The sequence below is a fragment of the Anas platyrhynchos genome, chromosome 27 (assembly GCF_047663525.1).
Source record: "Anas platyrhynchos isolate ZD024472 breed Pekin duck chromosome 27, IASCAAS_PekinDuck_T2T, whole genome shotgun sequence".
Classification (NCBI taxonomy): domain Eukaryota; kingdom Metazoa; phylum Chordata; class Aves; order Anseriformes; family Anatidae; genus Anas; species Anas platyrhynchos.
In genome coordinates, this window is record NC_092613.1 from 7,338,393 (window position 1) to 7,347,414 (window position 9,022).

Consider the following 9,022-nt stretch of genomic DNA (forward strand, 5'->3'; position numbering starts at 1 on the left):
TAGCCAAGAGTGCAGGCTAAAGCACTCAGAGCTTTATGGAGCTAGCAGTGAGGTGCTTCTGCTCAGACCTTGCAGCACGGAAGACCTGTACAGAAAGGAAGAAAGCAGTTCCCTTGGAGAACCGAGGGCACTGGAGCACGCAGGTCCTTGCAAACGAACTCAATTTTGCTTTACAGCAGGGCAACATGGTGTTTTTTCAGCGTTTTTTTTTTTTGTTGTTGTTGTCATAGGAACCCAGAGGAAGGCAGGTGCTGAGGTCAGGCTGTGCCAGAACTGCCAGCTCCTCCAGCGGGAGCGCGTTACCCCGGCTCAGCCAGGGCTGGCCTCTTGCAGCCTGAGTGGAAGGAAGAGGTTCTGCTCCCAGCCCTGAGTCACGGCAGCTCCTCTGCAGGCTGGCTCGTTATTAATAGCCTGGCGCGATTGCGAGTGGGTTGGGTTTCACCGGGGAGCGCAGGGAGAGTGACAAAGCACCTGCCTCGGGAAGCAGATGCCGTGGCGGAGTAGGTGGCTTTGCTGCAGCCCGGGGAGCACCAGGCTGGACGCCCCCCCGCTCACCGGCACAGCACGGGGAGGGCAGCGGGCACGCGTGGGCAGGGGGAGCCGGCGGGCAGCACACGCGTGTCCCTTTCCCTGCTGCTCCTGCGCCTCCCGCGGCCTCTCCCAGCGCTGCCGGCCGCTGCCCCACACCGTGCAGGCTGCTGCGGGGCTGGCAGCGGGAGGAGCACCGGGAGGAGCACCGGGAGGAGCACCGGGAGGAGCGGCGAGCTGCCCGCCGGGGGTCCCCAGCTGCGCCCCGGGGGGGCTGCGGCACTGACCTCGCCTCCCCCCGGTCCCGACTCCGCGTTGGGCAGGAGCCGGGGTGCCGGCAGCGGGGCTAACCCGGGGCTAACCCAGCCTGCGGGCACCCCGGGGGGCGCTGCAGCATCTCCCGGAGCGCGGCTCCCGCCGGGGGAGGGCGGTGGCGGCGGCGGCCCCGGTACCGGGGCGGGACTCGGGGCGGGGCGGTGGGACCGGGCTCGGCTCGGCTCGGCACGGCTGGGCCCGGCATGCTGCTGCGGGTGCGCTCGGCGGTGGGGCACCTGGTGGCCGGGCTGGGCCCCGGGGCGGGCGCGCAGCCCCCGGCCGAGCCCCGGCGCGGCGGCGGCGGCGGCGGAGCGGGGACCGGCGGCGGCGGCGGTGGCGGTGGCGGTGGTGGCAGCGGGGGGGCAGCGGCGTTGTTTTGCCGGCCGGCCTTCCTGCAGCTGACGCCCGAGGAGCTGCGCCGGGCCGACGACCACACGGGCAGGGCCGTGCAGAGCCCCCGCGACGGCCGCCGCCGCCTGCCCTGGAGCACGGGCTACGCCGAGTGAGAGGGGCTGGGGGTTGGGGGGGGGCGCGGGGCTGGACCCCACCGCCCGTTAACGGTTGTGCGAGATGCCCCTGGGGGTGTTAGGGATGGGTCGGGGCCGGGGGAGGGATGGGATGGGTGGGGGGAAGCCGGGGGGGTGGTGAACGCCGTGTTCCCAGCTCCGCTGGTTTTGGCACCGATGTGCCCGGTGCCGCTGTCACCGACCGGGAACCGACACCGGGGGGAAGGAACTGCTCGAGCAGGTCCCGGGAGGGGGGAGGAGGGAATTGAAGCTGGTTTGGGAGCAGGACCTGACTCCCACTTCCCCTCCGAGGGCCCCGCTTCTCTTCTCCTTTTACTGGGGGGGGAGTTTCGCCCCCGAGCTGAAGGCAGGTGGCAAGGCTGCCGGTACTGCTCGGTGACACCGCTCTGCTCCCGCATCCCGCACGCAGCCGGGTCCACCCGGGGCCTTGGGAGCCCCCCGAGGTGCCAGCTGGCCGGGGAGCTGCTGGGGGAGGAGTGCCCCGTGCTCGATCTCTGCAGAGCAGGAACTTTGCAAGCTCCGGGGGGGAACGAAGGCAACCCGCCCTCTGCTCAGCACCAGGACTTCTCTTTGTGTCCCAAGACTTCTTTCTGCAAACCGCTTGAAAAGTCCGTGCCCAAATAGCTCTTGTGCACATTTACTGCCTTCCCCCCCCGCCCCGTGAGCAGGTTTGGCAATCTGGAGCTGAAATCTGCTTTGCCAGCAGAAGCTGCAAAAAGTCGATGCGAGTCGTTCTGCAAAAGTTCTGCTGGTTTCATTTTCATCTCCTCCCCTCTGAGCCACCTGCGCCCTCTGAGCGGTGCTGCTCTGGCGATGAGGCCAAAATCCCCTCGCAGTGTCTGAGCCCAGGCTGGCTGTGTGTGTGCAGAGGCTGTGCAGGTTTTCAGGCACTTTCTCTGCTTGGGGCAGCGGTGGGGACCTGCAGCAAGGCCACCTTTTTTTGGCCACCTCCCCGCAGGGGGACCGAGCGCTGCCACTGCTCCAGGTCTGGGACCTCTGCTCACCTCGCTGCTGCTGTGTGGGATGGGATGGGAGCCCCTGTGAGGAGCAGGGATGGGGACAGGAATGGGGACAAGGGGGTGAGGTGCTGCTGGGGGAGCCTCTGCCATGGCCAGGAGCCTGGCTCACCCCTGTTCTCAGCCAGTGAATTAGGGTCGGGTTTTCTGGAGTATCCATGGGCAAAACCTGATATTTTGGGTGCGAAAGAGCGAGCCTTAACACCTCCTTCCCTCCTTGCAGGGTGATAAATGCGGGGAAGAGCCAGCACAACGAGGACCAGGCGTGCTGTGAGGTGGTGTTTGTGGAGAGGAGGCCAAGCCCCAGGGGCCGCCAACCCTCCGGGGATGGCAGCAGGGAGCTGGATGGGGTGAGAGCCGCACGGGGGGAGAGCCACAGCAGCTGCTGTGCCCTGCTGCTGGACTGGGGCTGGCTGGCACTGGGAGGCACTGGCCAACGTGCCCCTGCGGGCTGTCCCCAAGGAGCCAGCTGCCGGAGACGGTGCTGGGTGTCAGTGCAGGGCTGGGACACGCAAGGCAGAGCCCCCACTCCCCGCTCCCCACTGTCTGCTTCCCCACAGCACTCGCTGAACCTTCCTCTCTCTCCCCGCAGGGCAGGAAGGGATTTTATTTCCACTACTGGGCTTTGTTTGATGGCCACGCGGGCAGCGGCGCTGCCGTCATGGCATCCAAAAGGCTCCACCTGCACATCTGCGAGCAGCTCCGGGACCTGGTGGACATCCTGCAGGACCCCTCCCCGCCTCCCATCTGCCTCCAGCACGACGCCAGGGCTGGCGCAGCCGAGCTGAGCCGGGCGCCCCTCACAGAGGACAACGGAGAGGTCCCCAGCGATGCCCTGCCACGCTTTCACCTGGAGAAAGCAGTGTCTCATGAGAGCCTGGTGATCGGTGCCATCGAGAACGCCTTCAAGCACATGGTGAGTGATCCCCAGCCTGCGGGGACACCCGCTGGGTGCTGGCTGGGGGCGTTTGCTTTGCTTTCTGCCCCCTCCAGCAGGAGGCAGGTCTGCAACGAGGACTCCTGGCAGGGCGGCTCCTGCCCTGGTGTGCTGCTGTCCCCTGTTTCAGGGGTTCAGAGCACAGAGGCTTTGGGCTCGGGGCCTGTGTGGGTGCAGGATTTGGTCGCACTTCGTTCCAGCAGTCCCCTCCCGTCTTGTTCTCTCCTGCCCTCTCCACAGCCCCAGGGAAGCTGTGCCCCTGCTGCCCACAGGACCCCAGGCTGTGTGGGGCGAGGTGCCCGGCCACAGCCTGCCGGAGCAGCAGGATGCTATTTTGGGCTGCCTGGACCTCTGCTTGCTGGCAGGGGCTGCTGCTCGTGCTGCCCAGACCCGCTCTCTGTCTCCCCAGGATGACCAGATCGAGCAGGAGCGGGCATCCCAGAGCATCTCCGGGGGCTGCTGTGCCCTGGCCGCCGTCTACCTCATGGGCAAGTTCTACGTGGCCAACGCTGGTGACAGCAGGTACAGCCCCCGGCCTTCCCCCCGTACCAGGGCTTGCCCCCGTTTCAGGGCGGTGAGGAGCTGGGGCTGTCTGGGGGAGGGCAGGAGCAGCCTGATCATGAGCCCTGAGGACAGCGTGCCGTGCCGTGCCGTGCCTCGCCGTGCTCTCCACGTTTGCCTGGTGTGCTGAGGGGCTGCAGGACGTCCAGCAGGAGGGCGAAGCTGGTTTGAACGCTTCTTGCCCTGGGATGGCGGAGGAGATCTCGGTGCCTTGCTGCTGGGGATGTGCAGAGTGGCGTGGGCAGGAGCCGCGAGCAGAGGCTGGAGGCGATGAGCAGGGATTGTGCTCAGCCTCTGCCAGTCGGCCGTGGGGTGCCGTGGGGCTGGGTCCCTGGAGGGGACTTGCAGCCCTTGACAGGACAGCGAGTGGGGCAGATAGGTCACGGGTATCAGATCCTCGGTGCCCCCAGACCTCCAGAAACATCTCATAAGCAGCCATCAGTAACCCATCAAACACTTTTTTAACCCGCAGCACTGCTGTGGGTTCGGGCTGGGCGCTTGCACCCCCGTCCTGCCGCTGGTGGCTTCTGCCTGTCCTGTGTGCAGCTCCCTGCTAACAGAGGCTCTGTAACCCTCGTGCTGCTCCCTCTCTAACCATACCCCTTCCTCTGGTTTGCTCTCCATCCCCTCTGCCCCCCGCTTCCCTTCCATTTTCCCGTCCTCCCTCCGGCTGTGCCAGCCAGGAGCCGCTGTCCCTGCAGCTGGGGCTGGGCAGAGGGCCCGCAGCGGGGGGAGGACGCTGTGCCCCTGGGGCAGGGACCCAGCGGGGCTGCCCGGAGCTGAGCCAGCCCACCCCGTCCCCTCTCCTCCTCTCTAATCTCATCCTTCCATGTCTCATTGCAGGGCCATTATCATCCGTAACGGGGAAATCATTCCAATGTCCAGGGAGTTTACTCCAGAGACAGAGAGGCAGAGGCTGCAGTTTTTAGTAAGAAAGACCTTTCTTCTCCTCTCGTTCCTGCCGAGCCACCTCCCGGCCCCTCTGCAGCCCCCCGTGCTCCCTGCCAGGGCTGTCCCTGGGGGGCTGTGAGCACCCATCCATCCTGGCCAGGGGGTGCTGCTCGGGAGCTGCCCCCGCTCGCTGTGCCGTGGCTGCCGGGCTCCTGGCTCGCTGTGGGACTGGGAATAATGGGGTCTTGGCACGGCACCGGCACCGTGTTGGTAGGAGTGCCTGGAGCTGGTTCAGCCCATCACATCCAGCTCCTGCCCCAGGACCACACGGTGTCCCCTCCCCGTGGTGGCACCATGTCCTGTGTGCCCACCAGGCTGCTTTGCGGGGGATGACGGCTCCGTGCCCAGCACCCGTGGTGTCCCCTCGTGCATTCGGGGGGCTGTAGTGCTGTGCTCAGCCCTATTTTCGTGCCTGGATGCCCCCTGGGGGGCAGCTGAAGTGTGCCGGCGGATTTCTAGCTTTCTTCCTGAAAGCTCCCTCTCCTGCTCGTCCTGGACAAACCTTTCCGTGCCGCACAATGAGACTTTTTAAGGTTATAAAGACCTCTCTGACGGCAGCACGGGGGAGGAGGAGGCGTTTCTGCTGGAGGAGGTCTTGCTGGATGGGATTTCCTGGCTTGCAGCGTATTTGGACAAACACTAAGGCGTTTTTTTTCAAATCTATTTTTGAATGACCACGGGGAAGAAATTGCTGTGAGCAGGATCCTCTCCAGCCGGCGGCGATGCGCGGGGCCGTGCGGTGGCCAGGCCATGGAGGGGCTCTCTGTGCCTCTGCACCAACACCGCCCTTCTCCCTGAGAGTTCTTGCCCTTCCTTTCAGCTCCTCTCTTCCTCCACCTGCATTTTCCAGCATCATCCTGATCCCTGATGCCTGCAGGCTGTGCTCAGGGAAGCTCCAGGGCTGCTGGCTCAGGGCGTGCTGGGGTCTGCGGGGTGGGGGGTCTGTGGGATGCAGCTGAGGCTGACACCTGCAGGGTGCTGGGGAGGTGGCCCCAGGGCTGGGTCCCTGGGGGGGAGCAGCACGGTGACAGCTCTGGACGTGTTCTCCACAGCCAGGACGTGTTTTTGGGGAAGAGGTGTCCTTACTCAGCGTTGGTATGGCCACCTCAAGCTGCTCCTCTCCTTGGGTGTAGCTCAGGAGGGTGGCTCGGAGGCTGTGGCACCGCTCCCTGCCGGCATTGGGGTCAGAGCAGCCAATGTTACCCCCACCCCATTTCCTGGCAGGCTGCCGTGCCGGCTGTCCTGTGTGTTTTGGGGTGCCTGGTGGGCGATGGCAGCCCAGGGGGTGGGCGATGCTGGCAGGACCCCGCTCCTGGCACCACGGCTGAGCCCCCTGCTTCGTCCCGCAGGCGTTCCTGAGGCCCGAGCTGCTGGGGAAGGAGTTCACGCACCTCGAGTTCCCCCGCAGGATCCAGCCCAAGGAGCTGGGGAAGAAGATGCTGTACAGAGACCAAAACATGAACGGCTGGTAACCCTGCTGCCCCCCGGGAGGCTGCCAGCTCCAGCTCCCTTCCTTGTGCGGGCCCTGGGGCGTGCCAGGCACCTGGTGTCCTGTCTGGGGACACCTGGCCGTGTCCCGAGCATGCAGGGGAGGTGCTGGAAGCTCTTGCCCGCCTGCTGACACGCTGCCTCTGGCTTGCTTTAACCAGGGCTTACAAAAAGATCGAGGAGGACGACCTGAAGTTTCCACTTATCTATGGGGAAGGCAAAAAGGTGGAGTGCGGGGCATGAGCTGTGCGGGGTGGGGTCCCCCTGCCCGGGAGGGGGGCGGTTTGGTGGTGCCCCTCCAAAGAAAAGAGAAAAGCTTCAAGCTTTCTTTTGGTTTTGCCTTATCCAGGCTCGGGTGATGGCCACAATCGGGGTCACGCGTGGCCTGGGAGACCACGACCTGAAGGTGTTCAGCTCCAACATCCACATCAAGCCCTTCCTGTCCTGCTTCCCGGAGGTGAGCCTGGCTCTGGCTGCTCCTTGCTCAAGGGCTCCTGTGAGGGCTGGAGCTGGTCAGGGTGCCCGGACTGGAGCGTGTGGTGGTACCGGGGGGCTGTCCATGAGCCTTTTCTGCCCTCACCCTCGTGTCCTGCCCCGCTGGTTCCCAGGTGAGGGTTTACGACCTCACGCAGTACGAGCACTGCCCTGACGACGTCTTGGTCTTGGGCACCGACGGGCTCTGGGATGTCACCAACGACGAGGAGGTGGCCAGCGTGGTGATGGAAGTGCTGACGAGCTACGAGCCCAATGACCCGTGCAGGTGAGCTGCGAGTGGGGAGGGGACGAGCGTGGCCTGCAGGTGACATCCCCCTTGGTCTCGCTCCCTGGAGCAGCGTCGTGGCCACGAACCCGCTGGCCTTGGGGCTGTTGCTCCACAGGACACAACGCATCTGGGTGGCTCTGAGGGAGCCTTTCCTGCACCTCTGGCTCCTCCAGCTTCTCCTTCACTGCTGGGGCTGGCAGCGTGGTGCCTCGGAGCCTGCTGGCCATGGGTTTGGGGTGCTGCTGACCCGCGCCGTGCTCTGCCCGCCCAGGTACACGATGGTGGCCCAGGAGCTGGTTGTGCGCTCCAGGGGGGTCCTGAAGGAGCGGGGCTGGCGGCTGCCCAACGACAGGCTGGGCTCTGGCGATGACATCTCCGTCTTCGTGATCCCCCTGGGGGGGCCGGGGAACTACACGTGATGCCCCATGACCCGGGGCACAGGGGCTCACGCTGCCCGCATGGACGCGAGCAGGACCCGGCGCTTCCTCGGGGCACCTCTCCCTTTAGCGCTTGTTTCCTGAGCTGCCCACAAGGAGAAACTTGAAGCCTGCAGCCCCCCCAGCCCCTACCCAGAGCCCCCCTCACCTGCTGCATCCCAGCACCCTGCAGAGATGGAAGGGCCGTGGACAGAGCGGGGATGGGGCTTGGGGGATGTTTTTTGTGCTGCCACTTTCTTGATTGCTGTGAAGAGCCCAAATGCTCCTTGGCTTCTCAGCACGTGCTTGGTGCCTCGCGCTGGCCCAGAGGTGCTGGTTACAGCCGTGGGGCTGGGAGGCTGAGCACTCCTGCCTGGTGAGCCCTGTGCCTGCTGCTGCAGTCACCTCCTGCCCCCTGCCCTGTGAAGTTTGCACCACGGACACTGAAGCTGCTGCCACTGGGCTGGGTGCTGCGTCCGGATGGCGGTGGCCTGGAGGGGAGCTCTGCTGGCAGCTGGAACCATACCCAGCCCCGAGCAGCCCACCTGGGGGTGCTGGGGTAAGGGGTGAGCCCCACGACTGATGCCCCAGCCTCGTGCTTGCCCCCTTGGGCTCCTCTGGGCACTTGGTCTCGGAGGACGTGGCAGCGCTCGGTCCCTGCGGTGCATGGCGAGCACCTGGCAGGACGGGAACTGTTGCACTTGCACGTGTCTGCCAGCCCCTGGCTGTGCCATGGGCTCTGCCCACTGCATCTCTTCATGCCTTGGATCACTGCTGTGTTTCTAGAGCCAATTATTTATTGTTAACCGTAGAGCTGAGCTGGGAAGCGTCTGAGTTATTTCCTGGTACGGGGTGGTGGTTGGTAGGAATACAGGTCTGCATTTCTGAGCGGTTCTAATTTGGCCACTGCTGAGCAGCAGTTGCAGAGCAGCCCCGTTCAGCCAAGCTTAACAGCTTAAACACGCTGCATGGATCTGCTTAGCTGAGGGCTGGGAACCCACAATAAAAGCAGCTTGGTTGTCACTGGGGGAAAAAAAAGGAAAAAGAAAAGGCAGCTCGGTCCTTTTCCTTCGTCTCAGACCGGTGCTGAGCAGAGCTGTAGCAGCAGTTTTCTCTCCGTGGTATTTTGTTCTGCACCCTGCACACCTCTGACCTGCACCTCCGCGGAGTGTCACATCCCAGCACAACGCCAGGGCTGCTGTGTGGGGTGGTGGGGGACAGCGGGGCCCTGGTCCCCGCTTTGGAAGGCGCCGTGGCCCCAGCAGTTGGTGTGCTGCTGGCACTGGGTGCGTTCAGCTCTCGTCGGGTGTCACCTCTGGTGTGTTTGTCCCCTGTAATCAGCGAGATGTAAATAAACTGGGTGCACTCAGTGGCAGTGAAAGCCATCCAGCGAGGGTTTTAACCTGTTGATGTTTTTGTGCTGAAGGGGGCAGGGGGAGATGCTGGGACTGGAGCAGCTGCCCTGGCCTGGCACTGTTTAAATAAAGGTTCCACTCGCAATCCCACCGCAAAGACTCGCT

General features: G+C 64.6%; 1 protein-coding gene across 2 annotated transcripts; it reads left to right on the forward strand.

Annotated features, from left to right (window-relative positions):
- Positions 1-1,016: 1,016 nt before the first annotated feature.
- On the forward strand, positions 1,017-8,552 carry PPM1J (protein phosphatase, Mg2+/Mn2+ dependent 1J). Of its 2 annotated transcripts, XM_072028534.1 has the most exons (11): positions 1,017-1,129; positions 1,313-1,345; positions 2,610-2,736; positions 2,979-3,302; positions 3,733-3,845; positions 4,728-4,812; positions 6,185-6,303; positions 6,485-6,548; positions 6,673-6,780; positions 6,932-7,083; positions 7,358-8,552. In XM_072028534.1, exons 1-11 carry the CDS (start codon positions 1,047-1,049, stop codon positions 7,503-7,505), a joined length of 1,356 nt encoding a protein of 451 aa, XP_071884635.1. In that variant the 5' UTR covers positions 1,017-1,046; the 3' UTR covers positions 7,506-8,552. The 2 variants fall into 2 exon arrangements, with proteins under 2 accessions (XP_071884635.1, XP_071884634.1); XM_072028533.1 differs by having other exon boundaries at positions 1,047-1,345.
- The last annotated feature ends 470 nt before the right edge of the window (positions 8,553-9,022 follow it).